This window comes from Cetorhinus maximus, chromosome 20 (assembly GCF_964194155.1).
Source record: "Cetorhinus maximus chromosome 20, sCetMax3.hap1.1, whole genome shotgun sequence".
NCBI lineage: Eukaryota > Metazoa > Chordata > Chondrichthyes > Lamniformes > Cetorhinidae > Cetorhinus > Cetorhinus maximus.
The window spans coordinates 84,170,940-84,188,158 of NC_135898.1; the positions used below are offsets into that span (position 1 = coordinate 84,170,940).

Below are 17,219 nucleotides of genomic sequence, written 5' to 3' on the forward strand. Positions count from 1 at the left end.
TGGCTGAATTAATTTGAACGGATGAGTCTGGAATGGGCTGTCTCATCTGTGTATCTTGTGACCTTTACATATTTGGGATAATGAATGGAAACTGGGTTTGGTTTAACACTAGACTGCTGGACTGAGACTTGTGCGTTCAGCACATCAGGGATGAGAACACTGTTCGTCTGTGTATGAGTGAATTCCAAAATGTGATGGTTGGCAAGCTCGTTTGCAAAGCACGAGTGCTCGTGATGCTTTTTGGAATACCAATTTTTACAGGAGAAATGGGTGGTGCAGTGGGTGAGGCCCTGACACAACAGTGTAAATATAACTCTGTCTGGGATCAAAGCCTTGTGCGTACTTCATCTTGTGATTGTTGTCCCCACTCCACATAGGAGTGGGTCCACAGTGAGCCTGGTGGGGAGGTGATGGCATAGTGGTATTGTCACTGGACTATTATTTTCAGAGACCCAGGTTAATGCTCTGGGGACCCGGGTTCCGGTGAAATTTTAATTCAATAAAAATCTGGAATTAAAAGTCTGATGATGACGACAAAGCCATTGCCAATTGTCGTAAAAAACCCATCCGGTTCACTAATGTCCTTTAGGGAAGGAAGTCTGCTGTCCTCACCTGGTCTGGCCTGAATGTGATTCCAGAAGCACAGCAATGTGGTTGACTCTTAATTGCCCTCTGAACAAGGGCAATTAGGGTTGGGCAAAAAAGTGCTGGCATAGCCAGCGATGCCCGCATCCCATGAAAGAAATAAAAAAAAAATGTAGCAGTCTTGAGGCCAGAAGGGTGACTAGTTCAGAATGTTAGCTCACTCGATGTTATCTCACTTTCTGATGGGACCAAAGCATACTGGGCAATGTAGGAGGAGGTTTATTCTGGTAATCTTGGTGTTGTTAAGAATACAAAGTTAATAAAAATTGTTTTGGGACTGTCTTTAATTTCAGGTTAAAAGGAGTAATGAAGTGGGTCATGTGTTCAAATTATGCCTGATGACAAGCCTGGGTAGTTTGGTGGTTACGGTGGGGTTGGGATGTTGTGGGGGTTGCTGTTGACTTAATGGAAAGAAGGTGCAAGATGCTCACACCTGTAGACAATTGTAAGAGCAGTTGTGCTGCCTGTGGATAGAATTAGCCTCCAAATCTTGTAGGGAGGTATTAGGAATGTTAGGTTTTATAAAAGGCTCTACTTTAAACTGTTTAATTTCAAGATAGAGTGGAGTTAGGAGCCAAGAGGATAGTTAATTAGGATTTCTACCTGGATACAAGGCCCATGGTGATGAGGGGAAAAGTCAATAAAAAAAAACTATAGTATTGGGTTGTGTATTTCCTAAGATATCACAGAACTTCACAGACAAAAGTCAGTTTGCTGCCGTCTGAAGTGGAGAGAAGGAGAGTCCTGCACCCAAAGCAGAAAAAATTCTGACTGTTGTTTACCGCACAGAACGCAGTGGGAGCTTGTGCTCAAATTGAAGAGACTCAATCTGTGAGGATTTAAAGGAGACTGGATGATTGATCTAGCTTGGGCTAGATGGAAGGAATCTCCAGTGAAACCCTCAGTGAGAGTCAGTTCTAGAATTAAAGTTACCCAGGTGGGAAAGAAAAAGGAAGCAAGCTAGCAAGCTGAGAATAACTGGCCTGCTTCTGGGAGAATAATATGCCCATTTAAGGGACAGGGTATAGTATTACCATGGTGTGGGATTTTTGATCATGGTAAAAGTTAAATAGGGAATTTCTCTCCTCTAGTTTAGAGTATAAGTTGTCTACTGAATAGTGTTTAGTTGATGCTTTTAGTTTGTTATACTAATGGTCTTAAAACTTAATCTATTCCTGTGATCCTTTCAGTCAGTCACTGCAAGTTGAGAAACCAAACAAAAAAAGCTGGAAAAACTCAGCAGGCCTAACAGCATCTGAACAGGTCTAACAGCATTCAAAGGATCATCCTCTGCCATTTCCGCCAACTCCAGCATGATGTCACCACCAAACACATTTTCCCTTCACCCCCCCCCCCTCAGCATTCATAGGGACTGTTCCCTCCAGGACACCCTGGCCCAGTCCTCCATTGCCCCCCCACACCTCATCACCCTCCCACAGCACCTTCTATGCAATCGCAGAAGGTGCAACACCTGTCCCTTTCTCTCCTCCCTCCTCACTGTCCAAGGGCCCAAACACTCCTTTCAGGTGAAGCAGCGCTTCACTTGCACCTCCTTCAATTTGGCCTACTGCATTCACTACTCCCAATGCGGTCTCTTCTACACTGGAGAGACCAAATGCAGACTGGGTGACCACTTTGTGGAACAGCTTCGGTCTGTCCGCAAGCATGACCCAGACCTTCCTGTCGCTTGCCATTTCAACACGCCATCCTGCTCTTATGGCCACATGTCCGTCCTTGGCCTGCTGCAATGTTCCAGTGAAGTTCAACGCAACCTGGAGGAACAGCACCTCATCTTCCGATTAGGCCCTTTACAGCCTTCCGGACTTACCATTGAGTTCAACAACTTCAGATCATGAACTCTCTCCATCCTTACCCCTTTCTTATCCCCTTTTTTCCAATATTCATTTTTATTTTTTATCCACTTATTTTTATTTATATTTTTATTTATTTTCATTTTTATTCATTGTTTTATCCCCACCCTTTATTCTATTTTATATCTTTTTTCTGACCACCGTCTCTCCTCCCCCCTCCCCACCCCCCATTAGGGCCAGCTGTCACTTGTTCATGTTGTTCTTTCCAGAGTGCTTACCCTTGCCCGGCTATTAACACATTCTACTTTCTGACCTTAATGCCACCATCAGCACCTCCCTTAGCCAGCACCACTACCATTAACACCCCTTTGTCCTTTTGTTCATGACACCTTTGTCAATCTCTCCTTTGTCTCCACCTATCACTGGCCTTCAATCCAGCTTCACCCCCCTTAAGCAGTATAAATTTCTTCATGTTTTTACTTCTCTTTAGCTCTGAAGAAGAGTCATACGGACTCAAAATGTTAACTCTCTCTTTCCCTCCACAGATGCTGTTAGACCAGCTGAGTTTTTCCAGCATTTTCTGTTTTTGTTTCAGATTTCCAGAATACGCAGTATTTTGCTTTTATCCTACTGGGAGTTTAGATATCCTTTTAAAAGTTATCGGTCTCTATCGGGATTGCAACACTAGTTAACACGAGTATGCCGTCATCAACATCAGCTCCTTCAAAACCACTTTGACCTAAAGGTTTGCTTTTGCCTTGAGTAAAGCTGTTCAAATATTGATGACACTTAATGGGACTAATTCTATCTCTTCATCCGCCCAGAAATTTATAGGTGTTTTTAAACCTAAGAACGAGGAACCTTATGGTCACCTGAACCCGAAATGGACTAAGTGGCTGCAGAAGCTATGTTGTCCGTGCTGCTTTGGCAGAGACTGTCTCGTTCTCAATCAGGGCTATCTCTCGGAGGCTGGGGCCAGCCTGGTGGACCAGAAATTGGGGCTTAACATAGTACCAAGGACTAAGGTAGGACACTGAACTCTACTTTTTCTCTCTTTGCCTTCTTCCCCAAAGCATAGACCTGTGCCTGAAGTACAGTTCCATAGCTGGTGACAGCAGTCTAGTGGCAATGTCTACAGGGTCTTTGACTTCACAGTTCAGTCTGATCCTACTCTTGCACAAGATGCCATATGCGATCATTTGAGGAAATCAACCCTAATGATTTACACCCCACATGATCAGTTGTGGAACCTTGAGCATTGTTGGCCTCTACAGCTAGACACCACACCAGATGGGGCTTTTATCCACTGAATGATCAGGATGAGCTACAGAATAGATCAAGCAGGTGGACTGGGTGCTACTTTATAGGGGACCTGTGTCTTGGGACTGAGTTTGGTTGTCTTTATGTAGAGTGATACTGAGTGTTTGTCAAATGACCTAGCTCTATCAGTTGGTAAGTGGCTGTGACCAGCAGTGCTGTTGGTTATATGGGTTTGCGCCCATCAACCCCATGTGGTGACCTAGAATCAGTCTTGTTACTGTTGCCAAGTAGAGCCTCGACATTTCCAATGGGAAGAGAAACAGTTGAACAGATGCTTGAGCTTCAGTAGGGTAGTTTGACTTGATCCTATATGGCCCCACCCCTGACTGATAGTGTGAACCTTCCACCCGTACAAAGCCTCTGATTCTGGCCTTGTGTTTTCCCATTTACCTCACCACCATCAGGAATATCTTCAGTCACATAGGTCCTGTTCTCTGGAACTGGTTCCTCAAATTCCTTTCCCTTTCCATCCCTCCTTCAAAACACTCTTAAATGCTATCTCTTAATCAAAACCTTTGATTCTGCTCCTCCTTTGGTTTTCTGTCTGTTTTGTCTGCATGCGTTGGGGCATTTTCTGCCATAAAGATGTGATTGAAAGTTCTCGTGTGGGAATTTTGTTTCTGCTTAAGAAGAAAAGGAGGTTGAATGATGTACAATCCCAACATGGTCATTGTGGTAGCTGAGCAAAGGCCCGGGCGGGGGGGGGTTGCTTTGAAGCAGCAACTTTGCTCAGGAGTGCAAACGTGCTCTTGCTTTACATGGTAACAATCACCGGGTACTTTACTTTCAACTCTCCCATCTCTCAAACTCTGCAAAGATGTAACTTTCTGTCCTTGCCACAGATGGTATGAGACTTGATGTTCAGCAAAAAAAAGTGGCATCAGCATATTCTGATCACTCAGAGTTTGCACCCTTCGTAGGGCATTCCCAAAACTGGACTAAGAACTATGTTAAAAACCCCTTGAGCTGTACTGTATGAGTCCAGACCACCTACTTGTCTTTATTAACTCTGATTCTCCCTCTCCAGGTAGTGCATTTAGCAAGTGAGACTTTTAACTACAGTGCAATCGATCGAGTGAAATCACGGGGGAAGAAACTGGCTCTTGAGAAAGTGCCAAAAGTTGGACAGCGGTTTCACCGGATCGGTCTACCTCCCAAGGTACCAGCTTCTACTGGGTGTCATCATCTTGTGTCCTGACTTTTGACATTTTTTTTTCCCTGCACTGAGTGAGGGTGTGAATTTTTTTCAATGTTTTTCTCCCCGTCTCTCCTTTAGGCATGACTTCTCCTGGGAGGGCAGTTGGAATGGTACTAGGTGTCCTTCAGCACATTGTCTTGTTCCAACCCACCCCAGTGCCCACTGACCTACATTGGCATCAGGGTCCAACAATGCCTCAATTTTTAATTCCATGTTTTCAAATCCCTCCAAGGCCTCGCTCCCCCATCTCAGGTTTTTGGCCACCTATCCTGATGTCTCTGTCTGTGCCTCGGCCAATTTTGCTATGCACCTTGGGACATTTTTCTATGTTAAGGATATGATATATATGCACATTGTTGTGTTTTCAACTACCTGGGCCCCAAGCTCTGGAATTCTGTCCCTAAAATTCTCCACCCTTCTACATTCCTTCCCTCCTTAAAGAAGCTCCTTAAAACCTTTCTTTGTCCTAGCTTTCCCCAAATATCATCATATTTGACTTGATGCCAAGTTTTGTTTGGTAACACCCTGTGAAGTGGCTTGGGACAATTTACTCCATTAAAGGCGTAGACGATTAGACATTTATTGTTGTATTGCCCAAGTTATTTTTGGTGTGAGCCCAGTGACCTTTGACCAGCCGTCCCATTGTGTATATCCTCACTTGATGTTCATGTACACAGATTTCAGCAGGGGTTGTGGGAAACCTGACTACTCTCTTTCTTAACCCCCCCCACCCCCCAACATCCATTTATCCACCCATCTATTCAGCATTTACGAATGGCAGGGCACAGTAACAGTTGTTCTGCTGTTCCAGCTGCCATAACCTAACATAGACCAGGGGTGGAAACTGCAGCTTTCCTGATCTAAACATGCTCGGCTAATTGTTGTGACTTTTCATCATCCGCTCCTGTGATATTAAAGAGGTACTGAATTGTTGCACGTCCCTAAAGTTCTAAATCTCTATACTTGTCTGTGTGAATGTGATACTTCGATGCCTCTGCCCTTCACAGCTGCTTAGAAATTACATGATGATGGGTGGGTTGGCAGCCAGTTGGTCTAGAAGTTCCACAACGTTTCCAGGGCCCACGGTTCATCTGCGGGGGATGTCTCTGGCTGTCTGCCTCTTTCCTGCAGTTTTCTCCATTCTCAGGATGGTCTTGGAGAGGGAGCATGCAGTTTTCAGCAGTATACTTGGGGTGATCGCTGCAGCGCATAGTGTCTGATGAACACTGGTGCTGACATTCTACTTTAATGATTAATGGCTACTTCTGGCCTTTTGCTTTATTTTAAATGCACTAGTTTAATCAGACTACTCATTCATTTATCATATCAGTTATTATCTTAGTGGTCTCCTTAAAGGACATTTCTGTGACTCAAACAGGTGTTACAGGGGAGATTGAACCCCCCAGTGGTCCAATACAATGAGCACCTGCTCATGATGTTACGTAGGCTCGCTACTGTGCTGTTAATACTTCCAGGTTAACAGATCCTTGCCTACATTTATGTTCTCCACAAATCTAATCCCACCACTCTTTCATCAACATATCCTTCCATTCCACATGCGTTTTTCTAGCTTTGCCTTAAATGCATCTATGTTCTACGTTTCAACTAGTCCCTGTGGTAGCGAGTTCCACATTCCAACTACTCTCTGGGTAAAGATGTTTCTCCTAAATTCCCTATTGGATCTGTTAGTTAAAGTATTTGTGGCCTCCAGTTGTGGTCTCGCTTGCAAATGGAAACATCTTTCCTATAAAATAAAAGCATGATATTGCAGGTGCTGGGAAATCTGAAATAAAAACAGAATATGCTGGGAAAGCTCCGCAGGTCTGGCAATATCTGTGAAGACCCACATTTCCACAGATGCTGCCAGACTTGCTGAGCTTTTCCAGAATTTTCTGTTTTTGCATCTTTTCTAAATCTATTGCTATGACCACATGAGGAGGGGTGAAATGACACCCCTATTCTGCCACTCTAGGCCTGACCATAACTAGTTCTTTTTTTGTGAATTTGGAGATGTGTTTTGCCAATACTGCAGGAGTCCCACTATTTATGCTTTCAGATTATAAAGAATTAAACAGATTTTCTGTGTTTAAAGAGCAAGATAAGTTTATTGAAGCTATTTCCCAAATGAAAAGTGTATTGAGTGAATCACAACCATCATCCATTCATATGTCTCACATTCCCTGGGCCCCCCACGCATGCACTAGTACAGATGGTAGGATAAGAGGATAGTTTAAGGGTTTTTTTTACATTTCTTGAATGAAGATAAAGAAACAAGTATATGGTTAGCTGTCCTTTGGGCTGTCGCAATGCAGTGATTCCACGTTGTGGCCATTTTGTTCAGTTGTCTACCTGGGTATAGTTGTATGGAGCATATTTCCATCTTTTATTCTTAAAAGATCCCTGTTTGCAGTAGATTTCTCTTAGGATGGTTACTTTGCAAATCTGGGCACAATGCTTAGGAGACCGAGAGTGCAAAACAGCTTCAACTTGTTTTCAGTATAGCATTCTGATATCTCTGGCTTAGTAAGCAGCCTTTAAAGTATCCTATTAGCTGTATATTCCATAGGAATTGAATTAACCCATGTATGCTGCAGCCATTGTTTTTTCGGACAGGTAATTTCATTTTGATAGCTTACCTCAGAAACCTTCGAAAAGTTTTTGGAAAGTGTAAAGCCACAGGAGATGCTCCCCAGTGTTCCTTTGCATCCCACTTGATGGAATGCAAGTTTGTATATTGCAGCTGGCTGGCAGTCCTCCATTCAGTTTTTCCTTTTTTTTCCAAATCCAGCCAGAAAAAAGAATTAGAAGTTGTTTTCTTTGAAAAAAAAAAGCACATTCTTGTAACGCTATCCTATCAAACTCTTTCATTTTATCCATCTTTTTCCGATAGATAAGACCTTGAAGTTGTGTAGTCTTTCCTTTGAGTATAAGCTCGGTTTTGTTGTCATTCCAATAAATTTTTTTTGCATCTTCTCCAGAACCGGTGTAGGATGGAATTAGTTTCTAATAGATAACCACAACAAGTTGCTGGTGTGATTGCTGAAAGAAATTGCCCAGCTTATAAATGGGATAAAACAACTTCTGCTTTTCCCTCTCCTTTCCAGGTTGGTTCCTTCCAGTTGTTTGTAGAAGGTTATAAAGATGCAGATTATTGGTTGCGGAGGTTTGAAGCAGAGCCTTTACCCGACAAGACCAAATTGCAGCTGCAATTGCAGTTCGAGCGGCTTGTGGTTCTGGATTACATCATCAGGAACACAGGCCAGTATTGCGTGACTTTTGCCAATTTCCTCTCTTCTGATGGCATTAACACCTTGCTAGACGTGTGGGGGTGTATGTGTTTGTGCATGTGCACATATGTCTAGGCAGCACTTAGCCCCTCTGAGTGTGTTTGTCAGTTTTGTTCTTTTCTCATCCATTAGAGCTTTGAGGCTGCCTCTCCCTTGCAGCCATAGACACAGGGAACATTCTCCTGCTACTCTGGGCTGCATTGGACTCACTGTATTTGATTCATATCCCCCCACACAAATCATGCTGAATTTTTTTTTAAGAAGCCTTGTAGATCGGACGGGAGGGTTAGTGGCATTACCATCGCTGAATCCCCCACTATCAACACTCTGGGTGTTGCCATTGACCAGAAATTGAACTGGACTAGCCATATAAACACTGGCTACAAGGGCAGGTCAAGGCTAGGAATCCTGCAGCGACTAACTCACCACCTGACTCCCCAAAACCTGTCCACCATCTAAAGGCACAAGTCAGGAATGTGATGGAATAGCCTCCACTTGCCTGGATGAGTGCAGCTCCAACAACACTCAAAGTTTGACACCATCCAGGACAAAGCAACCTGCTTGGTTGGCACCCCATCCACAAATATTCACTCCCACCATCGCTGATACACAGTAGTAGCAGTGTTTACCATCTATAAGGTGCACTGAAGAAACTCACCAAGGCTCCTGAGACAGCACCTTCCAAACCCACAACTGCTGCCATGTAGAAGGTCAAGAGCAGCAGACACATGGGAACACCACCACCTGCAAGTTCCCCTCCAAGCCACTCACCAGCCTGACTTGGAAATATATCGGCGTTCCTTCACTGTTGCTGGGCCAAAACATACACCACATGGACTGCAGCAGTTCAAGAAGGCAGCTCACCACCTCCCCATCAAGGGCAAATAGGGATGGGCAATAAATGCTGGCCTAGCCAGTGATGGCCACATCGCATAAATGAATGAAAAAAAAAATTCAGCCTGAATCGGAAAGTTGGAAGTGCTAGCAGGTTAGCCAGCATCTGAGATCTCTCAACGTTTTCCAGATGGCAATTCGGGGAAGCCGAGGGGCGCGATCGGTCATTTCCACAGAGCTGTTCCCTGTGCCCCAAGGTTGCCCACCATACTGACCTCGAGACATATATGGTGGCTGCTTAACAAATGCTTTGCCCCTTTCAGTGAAGGGTCTGATATCTGTCCTAGGGTTCACATGAGAAATTGGGCTCCTCTGCAGCCATTAGACCCACTCTGCTGAGGCTTGGGATGCAGTCCTGACAAGCTGCCATCTTATCTTTACCCATAGTGAACATTAAATGCCCTGGTTTCTAAGGACCTTTTGTGCCCCTTTTAAAAGTAAGAATAACACTTGCCTTTCTCCATCCCCAAGGCACCTCTTCAGTATTCAGTGATTTGTGTCAGAGCTCCTGCAATTCCTCTCCTCGTTTCCTTAAAAATTCTCGAATGTATCTCATGCGGTCCTTAAGATTTATTCACTTTAAGGCTGCACAGCTGGGTTGGTAGTAATGTGAACCTTACCTCTGCAGCTTCCTCTAGCTCCCTTTCCAGATCAAGTAAGCTATCTGTTTCCTTCTTGGTGAAGACTTGGGCAAATGGTGTTGACCAATATGTTTCAATGGGCAGAGAGATGGTTAGGAGACAGAAAGGTGATTAGGAGTAAATTGGTACATGTCAATAGATTGTAGTATTGTGGATAGTAGTGTTCACCCCCAGGGACCCTGTATGTAAATGTGTCAGACTCGGACATGAGAAAGTATGATATCGACGATGGAGAAAGCATCTAGAAGCTTTCTCCTCGCCCCAAAAAAGAAAAATCTTTCTCCAAATATCCCAGCGGGTAAATTTCAGAGCCCAGTATAACACTGGGTCAGACAAACCATGGAAGCCCTCGATCTGGTGTGTTTTGTGCTGAGCTGATTGACCTCTGTTTGGGTGAGTCAGTTCAATTGGCCTCTGTGTCTGTGATGGAGTTTAGGAGGGGAAGGGAATAAAGTGAAAATTGTGGTGGTGGTGGGGCCCTTGGGGGCAGGGGGAAGCTGATGAGCAAACATTTCATCACAAATTCATTCTTTTCATAGATCGAGGTAATGATAATTGGTTGATCAAATACGACTGTCCTATGGATAGTGCTGGTTCAAAGGTGAGTAGAGTTGATTTTTGTCTGAAACATTTGGAACCAGTTTTTTTTGTTATTATATCAAAGCATAATATTGCGGATGTTGGAAATCTGAAATAAAAACAGAAAATGCTGAAAAAACTCAGCAGGGCTACGGGCCAAGTGCTGGAAAATTGGATTAGAATAGATAGGTGCTTGATGGCTGGCAAGGACACAATAGGCCCAAGGGCCTTGTTTCTGTGCTATATAACTCTGACTGAGGTATGGCAGCATCTGTGGAGAGAGAAACAGTTAATGCTTCAAGTCCATATGACTTCTTTAGAGCTAAAGGAAAGTTGAAATGTGATGGATTTTATACTGTTTATGAGCGGGTGGAGCAGGTAGAACGAGATAGAAGGTGAGGAATAGGTTACAGCTAAGGAGAGATTGACAAATGTGTCATGGACACAAGACAAAGGGAGTGTTAATGATAGTGGTAAAGAGCAAAGAAGGTGCTGATAGTGGCATAAAGGTAAGATAGCAGAAGGTATTAATAGCAGGACAAGGGTCAGCGCTCTGTGAAAGCAAAACATAAGAACAATGACAGAATCATGCCCACATGTCTGTCCTTGGCCTGCTGCAATGTTCCAGTGAAACTCAATGTAAAATGGAAGAACAGCACCTCATCTTCCAATTAGGCACCTTACAGCCTTCCGGGTTTAACATTGAGTTCAACAACTTCAGACCATGAACTTTCTCCTCCATCTTGACCCCTTTTTAAATCCAATTTTTATTTTATTTATTTATTTTTATTTTACTCTTTTAATTTGTTCATTTCTTATCCTTCTCCCCCAAACCCCCCCTCCCCCCCACTGAGCCACCTGTCACTTTTTATGTTTTACTTTCGCAGAGTGCTGACGCCTTCTGCTATCTTACCTTTATGCTACTGTTAGCACCTTCTTTACTCTTTACCATTACCGTTAACACTCCCTTTCTCTTGTGTCCATGAGATCTTTGTCATTCTCTCCTTAGCTGTCACCTATCCCTGACCACCTATCTTGTTCCACCTGCTCCTCCCACTCTTAAACAGTATAAAATCCATCACGTTTCTGCTTCTCTTTAGCTCTGAAGAAGTCGTACGGACTCGAAACGTTAACTCTGTTTCTCTCTCCACAGATGCTGCCAGACCTGAGTTTTTCCAGCATTTTCTGTTTTTATTTTTTGCCTCCTGTTGACCATATAAGTGCATAATATGGAAAAATGCTTGATGCATACCTTTCAATCCACATTCCCTTTAATGAGTGGATATTGTTAGGAAATAGTGATAGTTTAAGTAAGTTATATGTGTATTTGTGTGTTAGGAATTTGTTATATCTTTAAGTTTAAGTTTATATTTTGTTCTATTTGTGGGTTAAAAGGTAAAACCTGGGATCTAGTTCCATTTTTGAGTGGAGAAAGTAGGTCTACAGCTCTTTGTATACCTGCATTTCTAATGAGTCTTATGACTGTGGAAGAGAAGTTAAGGCAAACAAGAGTAGAAAAAAAACTGCTGTTGCCTAGCAACAGGGGTCCAGAGAGGGAGACCCACACAAACACACTAAAGCGAAAACGTTTTGAGTTCAATTGAAAACAGCTGCCAGGGTGAGACTGGAGCAGAAGGGCAGATAGCAAGTCCCAAACTAAAGCTGAAGCCAAGATTCCAGGGAGACTGGATACTGGTGGAGGGAACTGCGGAGTGAGAGCAGACTTCCCAAAAGAACTGAAAGGCCCCAAGGCCAAGGTGTGAAGCAGAAATAGGAGAAAGTCCCAAGAAAACCACCTAACCAAAGGAAGGACAGGAACCTGGAAAAGGTCCTGTTAAGTGAAGAGTGAGGAGCAGAGGAAGGCTTCAAGCTTAAAGAGACGAAAGCTGCAGGAAGCAGATTCAAAGCGATATAGGCTTGTGAGAAGTCAGAAGATCCAAAGAGACAGCTGAAGGCCTGTAACTCTTTGCTATGGGCATGTGAAGAAGTGGTGTACTGTTGACAGCTGAGTCAGTGCGAGTGTGTGTGTGTGTGGAAGACAGCTTGAATGCATGTGGTGACCAAGGGGAGAGGAACATCAGAAGGAGAGTTTTGAAACCCTGGAGGTGAACCCTTGCGGAAGGCGTGTGAGAAAAAGCGTTGGTTTGGAGCACAATTCCAAAGCGAGGTCTTGGAGAGTGGAGATCGGGAACCCTCGTGTGAAAGATGGAGTTCAGTGAGACCGGTTGGCTCATGGTGTAACAAGCGCCTGGGGGGACTTGAGAGATCTATAGCATCTGTCTGGGGTGGCATCTGACACTTGGTTTCAGAGTGTGGTGTGTCTGACCACAGGTTACCTGTTGGTTTACATGAATTGTATACTTACTGTGAACATGAGAGTATAAGATAGCTTTTGTAACTTGTTATCTTTACAAATCTGTATATATCTGTAAAGGTATGGTTGTGGGTGAAGGAGTATTGTAATATAGTTCATCTTTTCCTGTTTAATAAATATTTTATCCTTTTGTTAAAAGTTCATTAACTGACTCCTGTGACTGTTCAGTAGCAACTCTTCACGTATCTAAACAAAATATAAAAGTTAGGATCTATCAAGCTGGGTTCCACCCTGGGATCAGGTTTGTCCAGCAGTAACATCAGCTGGGATCATAACCTTACTGTTGTTGATGCCAGTATTGATTTGGGGATTTTTAAATTTTATTCATTCATGGGGGTGTAGGCTTCGCTGGCTAGGCCAGCATTTATTGCCCATCCCTAGTTGCCCTTGAGAAGGATTATTCACTAATAAAGCAGCAGTGCCAGGGGAACCTTTCTGAACCTTGATCCTCGTGAAATTCAGACAGGACAAACCAGCGAATATCAAGTAGAAGGGGAGGTGGGAAGCATTAGGAGGTAATGGAGAAATACTGTGGCTTTTTTTAAAAAAAAGAATGAACTCCTCAGCAAATATGGGCTGGCTAAAAGCTATGAAACGAGGGGGTCTGTCCTCCCTTCAGGGAGATTCTGTTTAGGAACTGGGGACCCTCATTCTTTCCTTTGTGGAGCTACCTGTATGCTGATTTGTGTGTTCTGTTTTTGGAGAGTATTACGTTGTGTGTCAGCCTCCTCCTTTGAGCTTTCAGTTCATTGATCTCTTTCAATCTCTCCTCAGCTTCTTCCTTCATTATAATACTTACAGATATTGTTGGCAGGTGGAAAGGCATTGTGGCTGCTATATTGCACCCGAGTACCAATAAGTTTGAAACACCAGTCAAAAACTTTTGAATGTTTGAGGGTTAAATACTCAGACAACAATGAGATTGCATAAAATGTGGTCACAGAAGAATGCCATCTTACAGTCAGTTGATTTCAACTGTCTCTTTTCCTGTTTCCAATTTCTTCAAACCTCACTTTTAAGCTTAGCTAACAGGCCTTTACATCATCTCCATGGGTGACCTTCTCTCTTGCTTTTACATTAGGTATTATTAGCTCAACTTACCAAAGATTTTCAAAGACCCCACAGCACAATCTTGGGGCATACCATTTACCTATTTGCATGTGCAGAAAAGAAAAATATAGTTAGGTTCATGAGATTAGAACTATCCAAGGATATTTGAAATGGCTACAGTTATAGCCTTACAGATTTCCTCCTCTCCACCACGGTGCAGAATTGACCATACTTGTATGGGTCTAGGTGATGTGTCGGTGGGCTATTGAGGTGGGAGGTGTGACCATTGCACACCTCCTTTCTGCCCAATGTCCTAATAGTTGTGCTTTGTGTGGCTGGGGGTGTGGCCACCAGACAGTGATCAGGTGTGGGAACCCAAGTAGATTTTTCTTTGCTCTCCATAACCAGGGGACTGATGCAAATTGTACTGCCCTCCAACAATGTTTAGTCTGAGAGCAGCCAGTTTAACATACACCTGGAGTCCAACTTGGGAACCTCTTGCTGTTCTGTCTATCACTGATGCACATGGCCTATCTATGGTCTTTGTCTTAAAAAGTGATCAGAATGGATTTAACTAGTTTTGTATTTAAAATACTGCATCTATAATCGTGTAACATACTTTGAAGGGGACTGGTGAAGATAGGAGGCATGTGGAATTTATAAAGTCTCAGTGTGTATTTTATTCCAGGATGCTGACTGGGTTGTAGTGAAAGAGCCTATAATAAAGATCGCAGCGATAGACAATGGTTTGGCGTTTCCTCTGAAACACCCAGACTCATGGCGGGCATGTGAGTATTGAAATTCAGTCATGTTACAAAGCAAAATTTCCTTGAAACTCTCTCTGATTTTAAGAGCTCGTGTTTAATTTTTGATTTGGGGTTTTGAAGTCAATGTTGCAAATGGCAACTGATCAAACAGGCATGTGAGAGGATGAAAAATGTCAGATGTGGCCTTGAGACTGCAATGGAGAGCATTTGACCAAAGTTGAGATGTTGAAAGTTTTCATGCAGTAGATTATTAGAATATGAATGCATTGCCAAAGACAGCTGTTGAGGGCAAGTAATCATGTTCTATGTTGTTTCGACTTGGCTCAGTGGTATCACTCTGACCTTTTGAGTTAGTGATACAGAATTCAAGGAGCACTCCAGGTCTCGAGCTCATACATAGACTTATTACAGACAGTGTTGAGGGAGCCTAATAGAATCTGACAGCACAGAAGGGGGCCATTCAGCCTGCCTTGCCTGTGCCAGCTCTTTGAAAGAGCTATCCAATTAGCCCCGCTCCTCAGCATTTTCCCTGTAACACTGCAAATTAGCTCTCTTCAAGGTCAGAATCATTGCCCCCAGAGTTCCTCTCTGGTGGCGCACACCAAATCTTAATCCTCTGGGTCCTTCGGGTGAGATATTAAACTGAGACCATGTTTGTCTGTCCAGGTGGATGTTAACAATCTCATTTTGTGCTTTCAAAGTTTTCAGTGTCCTGGCCAACATTCCTCCCTCAACCAAATACGTTTTAACTTGCCATTCATCTCGTTGCCGTTTGCAATTTTGCTGTGCTCAGAATTCCTCTTTGTCAAGTACAGCATCATGCAATAATTTGTGACGTGTTTTGCCATGTTTGAGATGCGATAAATGGTCCCCCTTTTGTTTCATTAAAAGGCAATGAGGTAAACTATCGGAGAGGGTCAATGTTAAAGGGTGTGTGGAAGATTGGGAAAAATGGATTAGAATAGCCGGCCCTTGTATGGAGCTAGCTCCAGATGGACACACTGGGCTGAACAGCTTCCTCCTGGAGTCGGTAGACTTCATCCAAAGCCTTTCTGTAATTTTGACAATAGAATTTTTGAGCATGGGATGGAAATGTTTTCTGAAAGGATAAATATGGCACAGATTAAATGTAAGTGAGATATAAAGGGCGTGAATGTATCATACGCCATAAACATAAAGGGAAAATAGCAAGGGGTTTTTAAGTTAATAATGGCGAGGCTGCCTACAGATCTACTGAAGTATTTTTGTCTCAGTTTTTCCCCCATGGCAGAAAGTGAAAGTAGCCTATGGGAGTAACTGAGGAGGGTTTAAAAGAGCTGCCCTTGAAGATAAATATTCAAAAGGAGGCTGTATTAAGCAACAGCTTGCATGAGGTACAATAACATAGTTATGTTACTGGACTAGAAATCCTGAGACCTGGGCTCATGATCCAGGGACTTGAGTTGAAATTCCACCATGGCAGCTGGGAAATTTAAATTCAGTTGATTAAACCTGGAATAAAAAGCTAGTATCAGTAATGATGACCGTGAAACTACTGGAGTCAGTTAAAACCCATCCGGTTCACTAATATCCTTTAGGGAAGGAAATCAATCATCTTTGCCCAGTCTTCCCTATTTGTGACTCCAGTCCCACAACGATGTGGTTAAAACCCTTAACTGCCCACTGAAATGGCTGAGCAAACCACTCAAGGTGGGTCACCATCACTACCTCAAGGGTAGGTAAGGATGGGCGATAAATGTTTGGCAGCGATACCCACATCCTGTGAATAAGTTCTTTAAAAATGGTGCTTTTAAAACTTTCCAAAGGAGCATAATCAGATAAAAATTGAGTCAAAGGAGGCGGCACTGGCTGAAGTGTGACTGCAAGTTTGGTAGGTTTTAAGTAGTTTTGAAGGAGGACCAAGAGGGTTAGTTAACGGGATAAAAGTATGTTTCTCAAAATATTGACAGTGGTAAATGAGGAAATAGCTGAGAGAGTCACCATAATTTGCCAAAGCTTTTGGCCTAGGTTAAGGAAGGGGCAGATGACGACAGATCCTGCTGTATATCACTAACAAGTGGGCATCTGCTGAGAATGGGACTGTTTGGATATTGGTCCCCTCCCATGGTCACATGAACTCCTGATCATTAAATACAAGAGAACACTTGCAGGAAATGGAAAGTTGTTGCTTTTATAGATAATGTTTTTATTTTTTACAGATCCTTTTTACTGGGCGTGGCTGCCTCAAGCGAAGATACCATTTACCCAGGAAATTAAGGATCTTGTTCTTCCCAAAATTTCCGACCCAAACTTTGTAAAAGATTTAGAAGAGGACCTTTATGAGCTCTTCAAGGTCAGTCAGCAGACTATGAACTTGTGTTTCATTATTTACAGTTGCCGTGATTGGAGGCGGAAGGGGCCATTCAGTGGGGAGTGGGGCTGTTGAGGAGTAACCGGTTATTGTGTATTGTGGCTGAGCAAATAAGGTGCAGGAGCTCAGCAGCACTCACTTTCTTGGGAAGATGTAGAGTGAAAGAGAGGGTAAAGATGGGTCTAGCTAACAGCAATGTGGACGTACCTACACCACACTGACTGCAGCTGTTCAAGAGGATAGCTCAGTTACCTTAAGGAGACTTGGAGATAGGTGATAAATGCTGGCCTTGCCAGCAACACT

The 17,219-nt window shown here is 43.3% G+C and overlaps 1 protein-coding gene across 2 annotated transcripts in view; it reads left to right on the forward strand.

Moving 5' to 3' along the window:
* The window catches only part of pi4k2a (phosphatidylinositol 4-kinase type 2 alpha), a 55,962-nt gene that overhangs the window by 21,416 nt on the left and 17,327 nt on the right, over positions 1-17,219 (forward strand). For both annotated transcript variants that reach the window (XM_078565051.1, XM_078565052.1), the window contains exons 2-7: positions 3,281-3,481; positions 4,804-4,935; positions 8,079-8,232; positions 10,336-10,397; positions 14,488-14,587; positions 16,765-16,898. In XM_078565051.1, coding sequence (XP_078421177.1) covers positions 3,281-3,481; positions 4,804-4,935; positions 8,079-8,232; positions 10,336-10,397; positions 14,488-14,587; positions 16,765-16,898 — 783 coding nt within the window. The remainder of the gene's footprint in view (positions 1-3,280; positions 3,482-4,803; positions 4,936-8,078; positions 8,233-10,335; positions 10,398-14,487; positions 14,588-16,764; positions 16,899-17,219) is intronic.